Source organism: Pecten maximus, chromosome 3 (assembly GCF_902652985.1).
Source record: "Pecten maximus chromosome 3, xPecMax1.1, whole genome shotgun sequence".
Taxonomy (NCBI): Eukaryota; Metazoa; Mollusca; class Bivalvia; order Pectinida; family Pectinidae; genus Pecten; species Pecten maximus.
In genome coordinates, this window is record NC_047017.1 from 24,316,517 (window position 1) to 24,338,896 (window position 22,380).

Sequence of the window (22,380 nt, forward strand, 5' to 3'; positions counted from 1 at the left end):
ATCATTCATATTTGCCATCTTTTTAACGTAATGTATTTTTATTTTGTTGTTTACAAATACAAGATGCTTATGCAAAGCGTACGATATCCGGTTCATGTCGTTCTCCAGTGGTACGATGACACGGTGCTTTTCTCTTATCCTTGACATCATGAAAAAAAAACTATCCATCTACGCCGTTAATTTTTTTTTTATTTATTTCTTTATTTCTTTATTTATGTTATTAAACATCGGGGAGGAATAAGTGTCGCCGTGCGGCTGAATCGTCTCCCTGTATTTTAAACATTTTTTGTATGGAAAATGAAAGTTTGTTGTAAATCTCTTTAATAACGGGATGCTGTATTATGGGGTACTGTATTAAATGCAGAACTGAACGATCATTTTGTCGGCAACTATATATACCGACACGGTTGGGTAATCCGCAAAATGTATTTGTAGTTCAGTGTATGTCACGTGATAGGTCGTGTCCTATAAATTGGCTCGTTATTTTTATCCGCCCGTTTAGTGTCCTAGGCTCGGTTATATCAGGAACAAGGGCGTTTAGCCACATCAATCAATCGATCAATCAGATCCACTGGTTCTCTTGGTGTCGACACGTTCGTTGCTGGAAATTTAAAAAAAAAAAAGATGAAGAAAAACTCTGACAGTACCGGACCCCCGCCGTATGGTACCGAGAAGGTGAGTTATTTTAAAAACATTAACTAACAAACGCTTAATGATCTTAAAATGTTAAATTTTAACTTTTTTATCATCAAAACATAATTAGAAAGTTCTTTAAGCATCAGCTTGCAGCGAAATAAAACTATTCTACAATCTTGAAAAGATGATACTGTTGTTTTAAATTGAAAAGAATAGTGATGTGATACCATTCTATAAATTCTATAAATATGTAATATCAGGGACATTTGATAAGATATTATATGTCCCTGGTAATATTGAGACTGTTTTATTCAAAAGAATTGCGATGTGATAATCCCTCGTACACGTGACAATGTATGTACATATGTACATAATATGAAATTCATATGAATGATTGTTAATTGTATGACGTAGTATTTAGTATGCTAATGAGTCGTAAGGCTAAAAGCTGAATACACATTGTGACATAACTGTTGTTGATAAGAGGAATATAAACGTAGAGAAGTGTTATCAAGATGAGATATTGACTAAAGTGTAGGAATGTGATGACGGACTTACAAATGAAATCCGTGATATGATGTTATATAGACCAATGTTTTGTTGTTTTTTTCTATAAAAGTATATGCTATTTTATAAAACAGTGATATTATCGCGTTGAAATTAAAGATCAATTATTTATATATTGCTCCTATATTTGTTTATACCATCAGAGACGTATGTACGGTACGATATATACGTCTCTGATACTTATATGCGATATAACTTTTTGGTCGGAGTTGATAAAACCAAGAACATTTACGTCCATAATAAAACTTTTTAACCACCTTTTTTCACTATTGTATTAAATCATCATGACTTTGTATCCTCTATAACATTTCAATTTTAATATGTCTAAACTTATATCATTCATCCTTACAGCTGTTGATTAACAATCTGTTTATACCACACGTGGTATAAACTCTGTACGCATTTTGATTGGCTAACACGGTGAACTTTGACCCAAGCTGCAATTGTTATTGACGTCATCAATAATCTAATGACGTCACATCACCGGGTCCCGGACGTCACCGGTACACTTTATTTGTATACGCGAAATTATACTTGGCCACGTTTCCCTTTGATTCAAGCCGATATTATTGAGGTAGAAACAGGTCACACGACTCGAAATTGTTGGATATGGAATTTATTTCACACTCGTTTTTAAAGTTATTTTTTAAAAGTTGCAAAAAACACTCGCTAAAGCTCGTGTCTTTTGTAACTTTTAAAAAATAACTTACTCGTGTGAAATAAATTCCATATCCAACAACCACTCGTTGTGTAACCTCTATTTACATATCACAGTCTACATGTATACAATTGGAGCGTTAATTAAAATAACTCAATTAGCTCTCTAGTGTACGTCACATACTTAGTATACTACTAGCGGGTCAGCAAATACTGGTCACGGACTAATTTGACACGTATTTCTTATAAACATGTACTACAATCGTGTTAGGCTAATTGAAACCGACTCATGATACCGCGTGTTTGGCCAACCGTGGAATTGTATGTATCTAGTTAGACGTCACCTTAAAACGAATTATGAAGGGTGTGCAGAATGACGTGACTCACTTGTACTTGTCTTTTAAATATGTTTACTAATGTTGGCGAAAACTGAATTAAAATAGAATAGGTGATGATTTTCCTTGATTCCCCGTAAAACCAAGTACGTTAAAGTATCAATATTTGAAGGCCCGAAGATAATGCTGATATCATCTAAAAATGTATCCGAGCGTCAGCCGCGTGGGAAATAAAACTTGTTGATGTTTAAATCATAAAGTTTGCCTCCAAGTGATAAAACTAAAATGATTTTGTACATAAGAAAATGTAATTTCAGAAGTTATACAAGTAAAAATTCGGTGAGCAATTTACATGTACATGTATCACCCATGTTCTATATTGGAGATTTTGTTCAAGCTTGGTTACTCGTCTCCAGAAATTGTCTTCTTCTTCTCTTCCAAAAACGAGAATATTGAAGAAAAAACAAAAAGCAAAAACAAAAAACAAACGAACTCTGAATTCTGACTCTTAATCCAAAGAAGACAAGTTGTTTCTTAACTTCCCCTCCATAATTCAGTTTGAATAAGAACTAGACATTCCCAGCCTATACTGATTGGGAAGTTTCACGACTTGTATCAGAGACATATTTGCCCTTGTGTTTACATAGCGGCCCCTTGACCTTCCCATAATCCTTTGCGGTCGCTCGGTTCAGTCTTCACTAGACGCCATATTGGAGAAAACTTGAAAACCAGACACATAATTATCGATAATTTCTATTTGAAATCATCACCAAGATCCAATTATGTGCTTTAATTTTATTAATATCAAAGTGCAGAAGTGTCATCAATATGAAATATATCACAATTTGCTGTCCAAGTGTTTGTATTTTGAGTATGAAAGTCAAACACAACGCAGGAAAGATCACCGGCGGGAATCTCCAATTTTCGAAAAGTCCCTATGGGGTTTTCGAGAATACGGATAAATGACGACAATGTGCATGATAATCAAGACCACATTCCATAAGTATGATAGTTTTTGGTTAATGTGGTAACTTTTGTAGTGGCCTAGATAAAACAATGTGCTTTTTGTGTGTATTTAAAATTGACGATGTTTTGGTCGGACGTAATGGCTGCTTAATTACAAAACTTGGACATGTCGATAAGACCCAATGGATTTTAGAAAATACGGATAAATGGCAACAATGTGCATGATCAATAAGACTATATCCCATAAGTATGATAGTTTTTGGTTAATGTGGTAACTTTTGTAGTGGCCTAAATAAAACGATGTGCTTTTTGTGTGCGTTTAAAATTGACGATGTTTTGGTCTGACGTAATGGCGGCTAATTACAAACTTGGACATGTCGAATAGGACCCAATGGATTTTCGAAAATACGGATAAATGACAACAATGTGCATGATCAATAAGACTATATCCCATAAGTATGATAGTTTTTGGTTAATGTGGTAACTTTTGTAGTGGCCTAAATAAAACGATGTGCTTTTTGTGTGCGTTTAAAATTGACGATGTTTTGGTCTGACGTAATGGCGGCTTAATTACAAACTTTGACATGTCGAATAGGACCCAATGGATTTTCGAAAATACGGATAAATGACAACAATGTGCATGATCAATAAGACTATATCCCATAAGTTTGATAGTTTTGGGTTAATGTGGTAACTTTTGTAGTGGCCAAAATAAAACGATGTGCTTTCTGTGTATATTTAAAATGACGATGTTTTGGTCTGACGTAATGGCGGATTAACCAGAACATGTCGAATAAGTTCCAATACATCGATACACACATGTGCAAAGCCCGATTTACCTGCGCTCGCGTGTGTTTGATAGGAGACAGGACGCTCTCGATAAGGGATATGCTTGAGTGGTCACGAATAAAGGGAGCCACTACGTGTACGGGGAAATAGCGATGTTACTTATCTCTCTGTACATAAGTCTCTGCTTGTATTGATAATCGTTAGGCTATGAATATTTTTAACCATCAAATCCCACTTTAGCCCGTGCACTGTCATTGAATTACCCTGGCCCGGATGACTACTCCCGGATATGTATAAACATGCATTACAAGATGCGGTTTGGTAATGATTTGCAAGACACGAAATACTTCATCATTTGGGTAAACGTTAGGAGTCTAGACTAAAAGTTCTATTACCTAAAAACGCTAAATATACAAATACGTTAACGGCCTGATGTCGTGAGGGCCAACTGTGTCACAAAGCCATCGCATAAAGGATTACGTTAAAAAGTATTCAAAGCCGGACGAGTGTCTCGTCAATACGTCATCGAAGGCATTGTAAATACGAGCCCGCTATAGATTTTCCCGTCCGGTCGTTGAACTGGTTTCTGATCAATTTTAAATCCTCAAAGGAATTTGACAGCTGTTACCCATTCTTGGTAATGCTTAAATTAAAGCTCAACCTACAGGTAAGAATCAGGTAATTAGTTCAAATTAATTTGATTGAGTACATATATGTCACTCATAATTATCACAGTGTAAGGTTTACTCATTTTTGACATATATAGCAACTATGAGGCCATATCAACACAAACGCGAAAACTCTCAAACTGCCAGCGTTCTGGAGTAATGTGTTCATGTACTCAACATATACATGCAGCGTGTCAACATCCCTTGGACGTGGCACTAATCCCCAAATCAAGGTCCATTAATATGTATTATATATAGAGGTTACACAACGAGTGGTTGTTGGATATGGAATTTATTTCACACGAGTAAGTTATTTTTTTAAAAGTTACAAAAGACACGAGCTTTAGCGAGTGTTTTTTGCAACTTTTAAAAAATAACTTACTCGTGTGAAATAAATTCCATATCCAACAATTTCGAGTCGTGTGACCTGTTTCTACCACAATAATATCGGCTTGAATCAAAGGGAAACGTGGCCAAGTATAATTTCGCGTATGCAAATAAAGTGTACCGGTGACGGGACCCGGTGATGTGACGTCATTAGATTATTGATGACGTCAATAACAATTGCAGCTTGGGTCAAAGTTCACCGTGTTAGCCAATCGAAATGCGTACAGAGTTTATACCACGTGTGGTATAAACAGATTGTTAATCAACAGCTGTAATGATTAACTGATGGTCTGAGAGTTGAATAACACATGGTATTGTGGTAGAAAATTATTTATCCTGCAACTGCCACCGCATTGTCGGAATACACCCACCATATATTTTTTTGCTGTATTCGGCAGTGACGGAAAACAGCTGTATTCTGGAATCTTAGCACGTGCTTCGATTCGATTAGCCTACTTTCCAAGTGAAACAACGTTTAAAAGGCGAACATATTTGGATTATTATTGATACCGTTTCACTCCAAAATGATTAGTTTTGATGACTGTTGCAGGATAAATAGAATACATGGTCAGTGTCTTAAAATATAAGCTGTATTTTTGGCTCGGGACAGAAAGACAAAAGTGGCTCGCTACTTTTGTCTTTCTTTACCCTCGCCAAAATACAGGTTATATTTTAAGACACTGACCATGTATCTCTATGTATAATACGTGTACATACATTGAGCGTGGATTGGGAGTTGTACCGAGTCCCAGTGCCTTAATCCTTATGTGTCGACTGGTATTTGTTATTTATTGTTGTATTTATTTATTACTTTGATCCTTGATATATTTATCAGAGTTTGTCGCGTTATTATTTTTTGTTTCATTTTTGCTTTTTGGGGAGAGAGAGAGAGAGAAAAGACTAACGGAGTACTGTAAATGACACTTCAGTACGTGATCACTATCGCCAAGAAGCTGTTGATGATTACATAATTAAAGAAATAAAAGGAATTTTATCAAAATATCGAAGTATATGTTTTTATGTTGATGGGTGATGGAGCCACAAGTCTTTGAGCACGTTTTTTTTATGCAGTAATGAATCGCCAAAGAAAGTAAATTGTCGAGCCATATTTTTCTTATTTATCGGGCACAATGGGGTTAATAGTGCATTATCATTTTTCAGGAAGTGTTACATTAACGTTCTCTATTCAAAAAAGTGAAATGATTGGTATGGAGTGTAATCTTTAAGTACGAAACCATATTTCTAGCGATCCAATGGGGTACCTGGACTAGTATGAGGACATAGTTCAAATTATGTGATTCCATTGTATATCGAATCTGTTTCCAGAATAGGACTGAATATCGACAATCTGAATAAAGTCAGATATCTCATTCCAATGAAAGTATCTGTTATATAAAAGGAATTAAAGATATGATTTTGATCAGATTGGAATATTGAGATATCCCACTAGTGCTTTTGAAAATACATCGGTATAGTTTGTCATCGGAGTAAAATATGTATTAAATTCTGCTGGAAACAATTCTCTTTTCGTTTTATTTCACTTTTAAACAAAAACAAAATAGAAAAATTACATATTCTTATTCTTAAAAAGAAAGAAAGAAAGAAAGAAAGAAAGAAAGAAAAGAAAGAAAGAAAAAGAAAAAAACATGGGATCTCAGGGTATCATGATGATGGCGTTCAGCGTTTCCTGGTGTTACCTGTTAAGAGATAACAAAACTTGTAATTATAGACCTACCGTCGCTTTATTTATTATCTGAATCGAAAAACATGGCGGATTTTAATGCGGTGAATTGAACGCACCATTCTGATTGGTCAATGCCAACAGCTAATGACTAGTGATGCTTTTTTTTTATCACAATGACAATTTGTTTAAATGTTTTTGTTTTATTTTTAGGACGAGGGGCTCGACAATCCTACTTTTGTAAACGATAATGGAGTGGTAGAGAATGTAAGTACAATGTCTAGGATTGATGGAAAACGGTTTAAACTCTTATACTATACGAGTTTGGATGTATTTAGTAAATTCTTCATTCTGTCTTGAGACATTTAGTTCATACCCAATTTTACTCAATTTTCAGGGTTATCTTGAAAAGAAAGACAAGGAGATTGATCTTTGGGAATTACCAGAGCTTAAGGACACGTCGAAACCCTTCAAAGGTGAACAAATGCGTTGATATTGTATAAGAATAGAATAGTAAACGATGCTAGGTATTTATAAGAACGAAACATCTTGGTCAAAATATTTTCTATTGTCTAAGACACCAATTAAGCGACACTTTTTTTTAAAATGATTGTAACTGTTGACGGCTTTTTTTTCTTATAAATAGTGACATGGGTTTGAGATATAGCGATCAACAATATTTGTTTTCGAGTTTTAAAACATTGTATACCTCTGTTGATGTTTGTAAAGAATGCTACACGGAGAAAGACAACATTTGTCAGAATCAATTTATATGCCACGTTTGACGATGAGCAACGAGCCATGCACAAATTTTGTGTTATTATGTCAGTCTAGTTAAAAGACTATACGACATCTTATCACAGTTTGAAGAAGTTGGTGTTTCAACAGAATTTTAACTTGTTTTATTTTAGAGATGACCGGCAGTGAGAAGGTGGTTTTCGTACTATGGGTCCTACTGCGGGTAACTCTGTTCCTGGCTTTCCTTTACCTTTTCATCTGTTCCCTGGATTTTCTCAGTTCGGCATTCAGACTCCTGGGAGGTAAGTTCTGGTGTTCCTAACCAGTTTCTACTTTCGTTTTCGTCAGATAACATTTCATTTCTACAGAAAAAATATCAGCCCCTAGTCCTACTATAGACTAAATAGTAGGAATAGGGGCTAAAGGCCATTTTCTTCTATAAATATTATACATACAATGTCAATCTATGGCTATCCCGATAATAGACCAGCATAAAGACTTTGATTGGTAAGCTGTGAAATAATGTATCCCTTTGTGTTTTCCCACCTGTTATTGTAACCAGATTCTGTATACTAATTATAGGTAAGGCAGCTGGCGAGGTGTTCCGGAACAATATGATCCTACGCAATCCTGTGACCGGCGTGATGATAGGCATTTTAGCTACAGTACTGGTTCAAAGTTCCTCAACAAGCACGTCTATTGTGGTAGCCATGGTTGGAGCTGGACGTAAGTGTCTGTCCTTCTCATATCAGTATATATAGAAAGACGTAAATCTCCATGTCTCTCATACCCAAAAATATTCAAAAAATGTCCCTAAATAAACATAATAGGATCATTGCGTATAGGAAACCCGGACGGAGTTATAGAACGCCCGAACGTAAATGTATGTCATTGTTACGGAATTAAAGGACACCCGGACTTAATTGTCTGTCCTTGGTACGGAGTTATTGGACATCCGGACGTAAATGTCTGTCCTTGGTACGGAATTATAGGACGCTCGAACGTAAATGTATGTCATTGTTACGGAATTAAAGGACACCCGGACTTAATTGTCTGTCCTTGGTACGGAATTATAGGACACCTGGAGGTAAACATTTGTCCTTGTTATGGAATGATATTATATCTAGACTTCATGTTTGTCCTAGTCACGAATATATAAGAACCCTGGCGTTAATGTTTACGTCCATGGTTTGGTATCATAGGAGGCCCGGACATAAACGTATGTCCATGGTTCGGTATTATAGGAGACTAGGACATAAATGTCTGTCCATGGTTCGGTATTATAGGATGCCCGGACATAAATGTCTGTCTATGGTTCGGTATTATAGGAGGCTAGGACATCAATGTCTGTCCATTGTTCGGTATTATAGGAGACCAGGACATAAATGTCTGTCCATGGTTCGGTATTACAGGAGACCCGGACATAAATGTCTGTCCATTGTTCGGTATTATAGGAGACTAGGACATAAATGTCCGTCCATGGTTCGGTATTATAGGAGGTCAGGACATAAATGTCTGTCCATGGTTCGGTATTATAGGAGACCCGGACATAAACGTCTGTCCATGGTTCGGTATTATAGGAGGTCAGGACATAAATGTCTGTCCATGGTTCGGTATTATAGGAGACTAGGACATAAATGTCTGTCCATGATTCGGTATTATAGGAGACTAGGACATAAATGTCTGTCCATGGTTCGGTATTATAGGAGACTAGAACATAAACGTCTGTCCATGGTTCGGTATTATAGGAGACCCGGACTTAAACGTCTGTCCATGGTTCGGTATTATAGGAGGCTAGGACATCAACGTCTGTCCATGGTTCGGTATTATAGGAGACCCAGACATAAATGTCTGTCCATGGTTCGGTATTATAGGAGACTAGGACATAAATGTTTGTCCATGATTCGGTATTATAGGAGACTAGGACAAAAACGTCTGTCCATGGTTCGGTATTATAGGAGACCCGGACTTAAACGTCTGTCCATGGTTCGGTATTATAGAAGGTCAGGACATAAATGTCTGTCCATGGTTCGGTATTATAGGAGACCCAGACATAAATGTCTGTCCATGGTTCGGTATTATAGGAGGTCAGGACATAAATGTCTGTCCATGGTTCGGTATTATAGGATGCCCGGACATAAATGTCTGTCCATGGTTCGGTATTATAGGTCAGGGCATAAACGTCTGTCCATGGTTCGGTATTATAGGAGACTAGGACATAAATGTCTGTCCATGGTTCGGTATTATAGGAGACCCGGACATACATGTCTGTCCATGGTTCGGTATTATAGGAGGCTAGGACATAAACGTTTGTCCATGGTTCGGTATTATAGGAGACTAGGACATAAATGTTTGTCCATGGTTCGGTATTATAGGAGGCCAGGACATCAATGTCTGTCCATGGTTCGGTATTAAAGGAGGTCAGGACATAAACGTCTGTCCATGGTTCGGTATTATAGGAGACTAGGACATAAATGTCTGTCCATGGTTCGGTATTATAGGAGACCCGGACATAAATGTCTGTCCATGGTTCGGTATTATAGGAGACTAGGAGATAAATGTCTGTCCATGGTTCGGTATTATAGGAGACCCGGACATAAACGTCTGTACATGGTTCGGTATTACAGGAGGTCAGTACATACATATCTGTCCATGGTTCGGTATTAAAGGAGGTCAGGACATAAATGTCTGTCCATGGTTCGGTATTATAGGAGGCCAGGACATAAATGTCTGTCCATGGTTCGGTATTATAGGAGACTAGGACATAAATGTCTGTCCATGGTTCGGTATTATAGGAGACTAGGACATAAATGTCTGTCCATGGTTCGGTATTATAGGAGACCCAAACATAAATGTCTGTCCATTGTTCGGTATTATAGGAGACTAGGAGATAAATGTCTGTCCATGGTTCGGTATTATAGGAGACCCGGACATAAACGTCTGTACATGGTTCGGTATTACAGGAGGTCAGTACATACATATCTGTCATGGTTCGGTATTAAAGGAGGTCAGGACATAAATGTCTGTCCATGGTTCGGTATTATAGGAGGCCAGGACATAAATGTCTGTCCATGGTTCGGTATTATAGGAGACTAGGACATAAATGTCTGTCCATGGTTCGGTATTATAGGAGACTAGGACATAAATGTCTGTCCATGGTTCGGTATTATAGGAGACCCAAACATAAATGTCTGTCCATTGTTCGGTATTATAGGAGACTAGGAGATAAATGTCTGTCCATGGTTCGGTATTATAGGAGACCCGGACATAAACGTCTGTCCATGGTTCGGTATTATAGGAGGTCAGTACATACATGTCTGTCCATGGTTCGGTATTAAAGGAGGTCAGGACATAAATGTCTGTCCATGGTTCGGTATTATAGGAGGCCAGGACATAAATGTCTGTCCATGGTTCGGTATTAAAGGAGGTCAGGACATAAATGTCTGTCCATGGTTCGGTATTAAAGGAGGTCAGGACATAAATGTCTGTCCATGGTTCGGTATTATAGGAGGTCGGTACATACATGTCTGTCCATGGTTCGGTATTAAAGGAGGCCAGGGCATCAATGTCTGTCCATGGTTCGGTATTAAAGGAGGTCAGGACATAAATGTCTGTCCATGGTTCGGTTTTATAGGAGACCCGGACATAAACGTCTGTCCATGGTTCGGTATTACAGGTGGCCAGGACATAAATGTCTGTCCGTGGTTCGGTATTATATGAGACCCAGACATAAATGTCTGTCCATGGTTCGGTATTATATGAGACTAGGACATACATGTCTGTCCATGGTTCGGTATTATAGGAGGCCAGGACATAAATGTCTGTCCATGGTTCGGTATTATAGGAGGCCAGGACATAAATGTCTGTCCATGGTTCGGTATTATAGTAGACCCGGACATAAATGTCTGTCCATGGTTCGGTATTACAGGAGGCTAGGACATAAATGTCTGTCCATGGTTCGGTATTATAGGAGGCCAGGACATAAATGTCTGTCCATGGTTCGGTATTATAGGAGACTAGGACATAAATGTCTGTCCATGGTTCGGTATTATAGGAGACCCAGACATAAACGTCTGTCCATGGTTCGGTATTATAGGAGGCTAGGACATAAATGTCTGTCCATGGTTCGGTATTATAGGAGACTAGGACATAAATGTCTGTCCATGGTTCGGTATTATAGGAGACCCAAACATAAATGTCTGTCCATTGTTCGGTATTATAGGAGACTAGGAGATAAATGTCTGTCCATGGTTCGGTATTATAGGAGACCCGGACATAAACGTCTGTCCATGGTTCGGTATTATAGGAGGTCAGTACATACATGTCTGTCCATGGTTCGGTATTAAAGGAGGTCAGGACATAAATGTCTGTCCATGGTTCGGTATTATAGGAGGCCAGGACATAAATGTCTGTCCATGGTTCGGTATTAAAGGAGGTCAGGACATAAATGTCTGTCCATGGTTCGGTATTAAAGGAGGTCAGGACATAAATGTCTGTCCATGGTTCGGTATTATAGGAGGTCGGTACATACATGTCTGTCCATGGTTCGGTATTAAAGGAGGCCAGGGCATCAATGTCTGTCCATGGTTCGGTATTAAAGGAGGTCAGGACATAAATGTCTGTCCATGGTTCGGTTTTATAGGAGACCCGGACATAAACGTCTGTCCATGGTTCGGTATTACAGGTGGCCAGGACATAAATGTCTGTCCGTGGTTCGGTATTATATGAGACCCAGACATAAATGTCTGTCCATGGTTCGGTATTATATGAGACTAGGACATACATGTCTGTCCATGGTTCGGTATTATAGGAGGCCAGGACATAAATGTCTGTCCATGGTTCGGTATTATAGGAGGCCAGGACATAAATGTCTGTCCATGGTTCGGTATTATAGTAGACCCGGACATAAATGTCTGTCCATGGTTCGGTATTACAGGAGGCTAGGACATAAATGTCTGTCCATGGTTCGGTATTATAGGAGGCCAGGACATAAATGTCTGTCCATGGTTCGGTATTATAGGAGACTAGGACATAAATGTCTGTCCATGGTTCGGTATTATAGGAGACCCAGACATAAACGTCTGTCCATGGTTCGGTATTATAGGAGGCTAGGACATAAATGTCTGTCCATGGTTCGGTATTATAGGAGACTGGGACATAAATGTCTGTCCATGGTTCGGTATTATAGGAGACCCAGACATAAACGTCTGTCCAAGGTTCGGTATTACAGGAGGCTAGGACATAAACGTCTGTCCATGGTTCGGTATTATAGGAGGCTAGGACATAAATGTCTGTCCATGGTTCGGTATTATAGGAGACTAGGTGATAAATGTCTGTCCATGGTTCGGTATTATAGGAGACCCGGACATAAACGTCTGTCCATGGTTCGGTATTATAGGAGGCTAGGACATAAATGTCTGTCCATGGTTCGGTATTATAGGAGACTAGGACATAAATGTCTGTCCATGGTTCGGTATTATAGGAGACTAGGACATAAATGTCTGTCCATGGTTCGGTATTATAGGAGACTAGGACATAAATGTCTGTCCATGGTTCGGTATTATAGGAGACCCAGACATAAACGTCTGTCCAAGGTTCGGTATTACAGGAGGCTAGGACATAAACGTCTGTCCATGGTCCGGTATTATAGGAGGCTAGGACATATATGTCTGTCCATGGTTCGGTATTATAGGAGACTAGGTGATAAATGTCTGTCCATGGTTCGGTATTATAGGAGACCCGGACATAAATGTCTGTCCATGGTTCGGTATTATAGGAGACTAGGACATAAATGTCTGTCCATGGTTCGGTATTATAGGAGACCCAGACATAAACGTCTGTCCATGGTTCGGTATTATAGGAGGCTAGGACATAAATGTCTGTCCATGGTTCGGTATTATAGGAGACTAGGACATAAATGTCTGTCCATGGTTCGGTATTACAGGAGACTAGGACACAAATGTCTGTCCATTGTTCGGTATTATAGGAGACTAGGACATAAATGTCTGTCCATGGTTCGGTATTATAGGATGCCCGGACATAAATGTCTGTCTATGGTTCGGTATTATAGGAGGCTAGGACATCAATGTCCGTCCATTGTTCGGTATTATAGGAGACCAGGACATAAATGTCTGTCCATGGTTCGGTATTACAGGAGACCCGGACATAAATGTCTGTCCATTGTTCGGTATTATAGGAGACTAGGACATAAATGTCCGTCCATGGTTCGGTATTATAGGAGGTCAGGACATAAATGTCTGTCCATGGTTCGGTATTATAGGACACCCGGACATAAACGTCTGTCCATGGTTCGGTATTATAGGAGGTCAGGACATAAATGTCTGTCCATGGTTCGGTATTATAGGAGACTAGGACATAAATGTCTGTCCATGATTCGGTATTATAGGAGACTAGGACATAAATGTCTGTCCATGGTTCGGTATTATAGGAGACTAGGACATAAACGTCTGTCCATGGTTCGGTATTATAGGAGACCCGGACTTAAACGTCTGTCCATGGTTCGGTATTATAGGAGGCTAGGACATCAACGTCTGTCCATGGTTCGGTATTATAGGAGACCCAGACATAAATGTCTGTCCATGGTTCGGTATTATAGGAGACTAGGACATAAATGTTTGTCCATGATTCGGTATTATAGGAGACTAGGACAAAAACGTCTGTCCATGGTTCGGTATTATAGGAGACCCGGACTTAAACGTCTGTCCATGGTTCGGTATTATAGAAGGTCAGGACATAAATGTCTGTCCATGGTTCGGTATTATAGGAGACCCAGACATAAATGTCTGTCCATGGTTCGGTATTATAGGAGGTCAGGACATAAATGTCTGTCCATGGTTCGGTATTATAGGATGCCCGGACATAAATGTCTGTCCATGGTTCGGTATTATAGGTCAGGGCATAAACGTCTGTCCATGGTTCGGTATTATAGGAGACCCGGACATAAACGTCTGTCCATGGTTCGGTATTATAGGAGACCCGGACATACATGTCTGTCCATGGTTCGGTATTATAGGAGGCTAGGACATAAACGTTTGTCCATGGTTCGGTATTATAGGAGACTAGGACATAAATGTTCGTCCATGGTTCGGTATTATAGGAGGCCAGGACATCAATGTCTGTCCATGGTTCGGTATTAAAGGAGGTCAGGACATAAACGTCTGTCCATGGTTCGGTATTATAGGAGACTAGGACATAAATGTCTGTCCATGGTTCGGTATTATAGGAGACCCGGACATAAATGTCTGTCCATGGTTCGGTATTATAGGAGACTAGGAGATAAATGTCTGTCCATGGTTCGGTATTATAGGAGACCCGGACATAAACGTCTGTACATGGTTCGGTATTACAGGAGGTCAGTACATACATATCTGTCCATGGTTCGGTATTAAAGGAGGTCAGGACATAAATGTCTGTCCATGGTTCGGTATTATAGGAGGCCAGGACATAAATGTCTGTCCATGGTTCGGTATTATAGGAGACTAGGACATAAATGTCTGTCCATGGTTCGGTATTATAGGAGACTAGGACATAAATGTCTGTCCATGGTTCGGTATTATAGGAGACCCAAACATAAATGTCTGTCCATTGTTCGGTATTATAGGAGACTAGGAGATAAATGTCTGTCCATGGTTCGGTATTATAGGAGACCCGGACATAAACGTCTGTACATGGTTCGGTATTACAGGAGGTCAGTACATACATATCTGTCATGGTTCGGTATTAAAGGAGGTCAGGACATAAATGTCTGTCCATGGTTCGGTATTATAGGAGGCCAGGACATAAATGTCTGTCCATGGTTCGGTATTATAGGAGACTAGGACATAAATGTCTGTCCATGGTTCGGTATTATAGGAGACTAGGACATAAATGTCTGTCCATGGTTCGGTATTATAGGAGACCCAAACATAAATGTCTGTCCATTGTTCGGTATTATAGGAGACTAGGAGATAAATGTCTGTCCATGGTTCGGTATTATAGGAGACCCGGACATAAACGTCTGTCCATGGTTCGGTATTATAGGAGGTCAGTACATACATGTCTGTCCATGGTTCGGTATTAAAGGAGGTCAGGACATAAATGTCTGTCCATGGTTCGGTATTATAGGAGGCCAGGACATAAATGTCTGTCCATGGTTCGGTATTAAAGGAGGTCAGGACATAAATGTCTGTCCATGGTTCGGTATTAAAGGAGGTCAGGACATAAATGTCTGTCCATGGTTCGGTATTATAGGAGGTCGGTACATACATGTCTGTCCATGGTTCGGTATTAAAGGAGGCCAGGGCATCAATGTCTGTCCATGGTTCGGTATTAAAGGAGGTCAGGACATAAATGTCTGTCCATGGTTCGGTTTTATAGGAGACCCGGACATAAACGTCTGTCCATGGTTCGGTATTACAGGTGGCCAGGACATAAATGTCTGTCCGTGGTTCGGTATTATATGAGACCCAGACATAAATGTCTGTCCATGGTTCGGTATTATATGAGACTAGGACATACATGTCTGTCCATGGTTCGGTATTATAGGAGGCCAGGACATAAATGTCTGTCCATGGTTCGGTATTATAGGAGGCCAGGACATAAATGTCTGTCCATGGTTCGGTATTATAGTAGACCCGGACATAAATGTCTGTCCATGGTTCGGTATTACAGGAGGCTAGGGCATAAATGTCTGTCCATGGTTCGGTATTATAGGAGGCCAGGACATAAATGTCTGTCCATGGTTCGGTATTATAGGAGACTAGGACATAAATGTCTGTCCATGGTTCGGTATTATAGGAGACCCAGACATAAACGTCTGTCCATGGTTCGGTATTATAGGAGGCTAGGACATAAATGTCTGTCCATGGTTCGGTATTATAGGAGACTGGGACATAAATGTCTGTCCATGGTTCGGTATTATAGGAGACCCAGACATAAACGTCTGTCCAAGGTTCGGTATTACAGGAGGCTAGGACATAAACGTCTGTCCATGGTTCGGTATTATAGGAGGCTAGGACATAAATGTCTGTCCATGGTTCGGTATTATAGGAGACTAGGTGATAAATGTCTGTCCATGGTTCGGTATTATAGGAGACCCGGACATAAACGTCTGTCCATGGTTCGGTATTATAGGAGGCTAGGACATAAATGTCTGTCCATGGTTCGGTATTATAGGAGACTAGGACATAAATGTCTGTCCATGGTTCGGTATTATAGGAGACTAGGACATAAATGTCTGTCCATGGTTCGGTATTATAGGAGACTAGGACATAAATGTCTGTCCATGGTTCGGTATTATAGGAGACCCAGACATAAACGTCTGTCCAAGGTTCGGTATTACAGGAGGCTAGGACATAAACGTCTGTCCATGGTCCGGTATTATAGGAGGCTAGGACATATATGTCTGTCCATGGTTCGGTATTATAGGAGACTAGGTGATAAATGTCTGTCCATGGTTCGGTATTATAGGAGACCCGGACATAAATGTCTGTCCATGGTTCGGTATTATAGGAGACTAGGACATAAATGTCTGTCCATGGTTCGGTATTATAGGAGACCCAGACATAAACGTCTGTCCATGGTTCGGTATTATAGGAGGCTAGGACATAAATGTCTGTCCATGGTTCGGTATTATAGGAGACTAGGACATAAATGTCTGTCCATGGTTCGGTATTACAGGAGACTAGGACACAAATGTCTGTCCATGGTTCGGTATTATAGGAGACCCAGACATAAACGTCTGTCCAAGGTTCGGTATTACAGGAGACTAGGACATAAACGTCTGTCCATGATTCGGTATTATAGGAGGCCAGGACATAAATGTCTGTCCATGGTTCGATATTATAGGAGACCCGGACATAAATGTCTGTCCATGGTTCGGTATTATAGGAGACCCGGACATAAATTTCTGTCCATGGTTCGGTATTATAGGAGACCCGGACATAAATGTCTGTCCATGGTTCGGTATTATAGGAGACTAGGACATAAATATCTTTCCATGGTTCGGTATTATAGGAGACCCGGACATAAATGTCTGTCCATGGTTCGGTATTATAGGAGACTAGGACATAAATGTCTGTCCATGGTTCGGTATTATAGGAGACCCAGACATAAACGTCTGTCCATGGTTCGGTATTATAGGAGGCTAGGACATAAATGTCTGTCCATGGTTCGGTATTATAGGAGACTAGGACATAAATGTCTGTCCATGGTTCGGTATTATAGGAGACTAGGACATAAATGTCTGTCCATGGTTCGGTATTATAGGAGACCCAGACATAAACGTCTGTCCAAGGTTCGGTATTACAGGAGGCTAGGACATAAACGTCTGTCCATGGTTCGGTATTATAGGAGGCTAGGACATAAATGTCTGTCCATGGTTCGGTATTATAGGAGACTAGGTGATAAATGTCTGTCCATGGTTCGGTATTATAGGAGACCCGGACATAAATGTCTGTCCATGGTTCGGTATTATAGGAGACTAGGACATAAATGTCTGTCCATGGTTCGGTATTATAGGAGACCCAGACATAAACGTCTGTCCATGGTTCGGTATTATAGGAGGCTAGGACATAAATGTCTGTCCATGGTTCGGTATTATAGGAGACTAGGACATAAATGTCTGTCCATGGTTCGGTATTATAGGAGACTAGGACACAAATGTCTGTCCATGGTTCGGTATTATAGGAGACCCAGACATAAACGTCTGTCCAAGGTTCGGTATTACAGGAGGCTAGGACATAAACGTCTGTCCATGGTTCGGTATTATAGGAGGCTAGGACATAAATGTCTGTCCATGGTTCGGTATTATAGGAGACTAGGTGATAAATGTCTGTCCATGGTTCGGTATTATAGGAGACCCGGACATAAACGTCTGTCCATGGTTCGGTATTATAGGAGGCTAGGACAAACATGTCTGTCCATGGTTCGGTATTACAGGAGGCTAGGACATAAATGTCTGTCCATGGTTCGGTATTATAGGAGACCCATACATAAATGTCTGTCCATGGTTCGGTATTACAGGAGGCTAGGACATAAATGTCTGTCCATGGTTCGGTATTATAGGAGACCCGGACATAAATGTCTGTCCATGGTTCGGTATTATAGGAGACCCGGACATAAATGTCTGTCCATGGTTCGGTATTATAGGAGGCCAGGACATAAATGTCTGTCCATGGTTCGGTATAACAGGAGGCTAGGACATAAATGTCTGTCCATGGTTCGGTATTATAGGAGACCCGGACATCAACGTCTGTCCATGGTTCGGAATTCTTGATAGTGTTTACGTATCATCAAAGTTAAATGTCATAGAACAGGTGTCTTTATCAATAAGCACTTTCAGTTGTTTTCACAACTTGTTGATTCAAGTTCTCCTATTTCTCGTTTTCAGTCCTTGACGTTGCGACAGCCATCCCCATAGTGATGGGTGCTAACATCGGTACGTCCGTCACCAACACGATTGTGGCCTTGGGACAGATCACCGATAGGGATGACTTCCGCCGGGCCTTCGCCGGGGCCACCGTCCACGATATGTTCAACTGGACTTGTGTTATTGTACTCCTCCCGTTAGAGGCCATCACAGGTAAGTAATATTCCCGAATTAAAGGAATAAAATAACTCATTTTTGTTTCATTTGGTTTTAGATGATGATATGTAGCATTGTTATTATTGAGACCATCTCTGTGTAGGTCCGTTTTGATTTTCCTCTCTATCTTTCTTGGTTTCTACTCCTTTAGCCCCGAGCATCGCTGACGAGTCCTAGATGGACAAAACAAATGTATGGTGGAGTTTTGTGTGTCTCTTGTACAACTAGTTAATAGTTGAACTAGAAATATGAATAAAACACCACAAAGTAGGTGTTATCTAATGCTTTTCAATAAATATCCAATCGAGTTTTTCTTGCTTTTTAGGATACTTATTCCGCCTCAGTGGGGCCATTGTTGATAGCCTACATCTGGAAAAGTACAAGGATGGCAAAACAGACTTACTAAAGGCTATCACAAAACCTTTTACCACTAGAATTGTCCAGGTAGGTTAAAGTTCATTCCGATCATACACAGATGTTGAGGTAAAAGAGAGAAAATCGATATGAAACAAAACCGTTAATCTATCTAAAAATCGACAACACAATGGTATATTTATAAAAAAAGAAACAGAATACAATGAACAAGTTCAAGGAGACCAGATGCTCCGGAAGGGTAAGAGTTTCCGGCTGCATCGTCAGCAGTATATTAATCTAGGTTAAACTCAAGTTATGTCACACTTAAAAGATAAAAGCCATGATAGCGACCGTAGAAACCTTAAGGTAAATCAAGTTGCAAAAGGAAATAGAATATTTTTCATAATGGGATCACGAGGATATTTTTTATTTATTATAGGATGACGATAACGCCAAATGGCTTTCTTTCGAAACGTATCGATAGAGGGAGATTTGACTTGATGGGCCGGTGTCCCTTTTCTTAAAATAGATAATATAAATTTATCCAATATAGGAACTTCCTGATTAGCATCATTTGGACCCAGTGTCCACACTTCTGTTGATTTGACGTCTGTGACTAGCATTGAGTTAACTTTACAGTTATATCTTTCTTTGTGGCTTAATGCATTCTTTTATCCCTTAACAGGTCGACAGCAAGGCTATCCAGAAAATTGCCCAAAATGAGGACGTGGACTCTCTACTCAAATTGTGCTGCAAGTCTGAGACGCCGGACCCCGTCAATGTTACCGATGCTAATGGAACGTGGTACATGGAGGAACAGAGCAAAGTCTGTGTCAAGCCATGTAAGTCCAACTCTGTAATACTGAGTTTATTCCAGACTAATGGTTATCAACTGTGGGAATTATATGCTGTAAAAAACAACCTATATATAATCATAAAGTTTTGGAGACTAGCCATCTAAAGACGCCGCAAAGAATGTGTACCATGCAGGTACATGGTTGAGCAAATAAAGCTCGCATTTGGAGTGTAGAAGGCAAATAATATAGCTGGAGCCATTTAGGTCTTGTCCACTTTTAAAACACGCGTTGCGTTCATATCTACATTTAATGTAGTTTTAATTTCAACAAGACATTTCACGATATTCTCTAATGTAGCTGATGAAATGGTTTCGTTTTTAAAACGTAATTGCAGAAATGGCAAGCTTGTTAGCATCCGACATTATACTGAAATGTTGAATTGCTGAAATGATGTGAATAACATTGTATGATACTGATCAATTTAGCAATATATTCCCATTATAAATCCTACATGTTATCCCGTATTCTGTTTTTTCATTTTAATCTTCCCTTTATTTGCAGGTGAATTTATCTTTAAAGACGTCGGTATGAAGGATTCAGAAATAGGGGCGATACTTCTAGTGATTGCGCTTCTTCTTCTGTGTATCTGTCTGTTCGCCATCGTTAAACTGCTGAATTCTCTCTTGAAAGGCAACATCAGGAACATAATCAAGAAAGTAATTAATGCAGAGTTTCCAGGAAAGTGTGCCTACTTCACTGGTTATATTGCTATTTTTGTTGGATGTGGACTTACCATCCTAGTGCAATCTAGCTCTATCTTCACGTCAGCCATGACACCGCTGGTAGGTGTGGGTGTGATCAGTATAGAAAGAATGTACCCGTTGACCCTTGGTTCGAACATCGGCACGACGACCACGGGCATCCTCGCCGCTCTGGCACAAGACGCTGACAAGATCAGAGAGCCTCTCCAACTGGCGTTTTGTCACCTGTTCTTCAACATCTCGGGAATTATCCTGTTTTATCCCATTCCATTCACGAGATTTCCTATCGAGTTAGCGAAATTTCTAGGAATCGAGACCTCCAAATACAGATGGTTTGCAGTTTTTTATTTGGTGTTCATGTTTTTCCTGCTGCCGTTGTTCGTGTTCGGACTGTCCATTGCCGGCTGGAAGGTGATGGCTGGTGTTCTCATCCCCATCGCTTCCATTATCGTCATTATTTGCATAATCAAACTTATCCAAAGAAAGAAGCCTGGTATTCTACCGAAAGTCCTCCGTAACTGGAAGTTTCTCCCTTTGATTTGCCGCTCACTTGAGCCTATTGACAGGGTAATGCAGCTCTGTATATGCAGATCTTTACCCTGTTGTGCCGAGGGTACCGATCGCAAACCTCAGCCAAGAAGAGTTGTAGAAACGACGAGAATATAGAAGACTGAAGAGGTTGTCTGTTGAACTACTTAACTAATCCATGATCATAAGAAACAAGGAATTATTACTTTTTGGAGCTCTTTGAGTATGGATAATGAGCCACACAATAAAATACTAAGCATAATGACATGTACTGTTCTAATCTAAATAACACAAAATGATGCTCCACTTTGATAAGCCCGAGTTTTCTCACTGACCTCATGTGTGGTTTCAGGGCCAGAGGAAACTCGGGCTACCATTCGGTATGTAATGTGTTGATAGATATTCATAGGTATGGATTTAATTTAGTTATAAATTGTATACCTGTCTGTTACATTGTCCCATAGATAACAAACACATGGGTGATTTGTCCCACTGTCTGTTACATTGTCCCATAGATAACAAACACACCGGTGATTTGTCCCACTATCTGTTACATTGTCCCATAGATAACAAACACACCGGTGATTTGTCGTATTATCTGTTATAGTGTCCCATAGATAACAAACACACCCGTGATTTGTCCTACTATCTGTTATAGTGTCCCATAGATAACAAACACACCGGTGATTTGTCCCACTATCTGTTACATTGTCCCATAGATAACAAACACACCGGTGATTTGTCCCACTGTCTGGTACATTGTCCCATAGATAACAAACACACCGGTGATTTGTCCCACTGTCTGGTACATTGTCCCATAGATAACAAACACACCGGTGATTTGTCCCACTATCTGTTACATTGTCCCATAGATAACAAACACACCGGTGATTTGTCCCACTGTCTGGTACATTGTCCAATAGATAACAAAC

General features: G+C 39.8%; 1 protein-coding gene across 1 annotated transcript; it reads left to right on the top strand.

The window, feature by feature from the left end:
• The first annotated feature begins 490 nt into the window (after window positions 1-490).
• LOC117323657 (sodium-dependent phosphate transport protein 2B-like) lies at window positions 491-21,710 on the top strand. The gene is made up of 9 exons (XM_033878989.1): window positions 491-675; window positions 6,900-6,953; window positions 7,084-7,162; window positions 7,598-7,726; window positions 8,007-8,150; window positions 18,814-19,005; window positions 19,334-19,452; window positions 20,048-20,204; window positions 20,721-21,710. The coding sequence occupies exons 1-9, from the start codon at window positions 625-627 to the stop codon at window positions 21,584-21,586; spliced, it is 1,791 nt and encodes a 596-aa protein (XP_033734880.1). The 5' UTR covers window positions 491-624; the 3' UTR covers window positions 21,587-21,710.
• Window positions 21,711-22,380: the final 670 nt, after the last annotated feature.

Excerpts from the sequence above, each read along its gene's own strand:
- LOC117323657 (XM_033878989.1), top strand. The coding sequence starts at position 625 with ATGAAGAAAAACTCTGACAGTACCGGACCCCCGCCGTATGGTACCGAG. Across the intron at positions 19,006-19,333 it reads CCCGTTAGAGGCCATCACAG|GATACTTATTCCGCCTCAGT; the intron begins GTAAGTAATATT and ends CTTGCTTTTTAG. Across the intron at positions 20,205-20,720 it reads CAAAGTCTGTGTCAAGCCAT|GTGAATTTATCTTTAAAGAC; the intron begins GTAAGTCCAACT and ends CTTTATTTGCAG.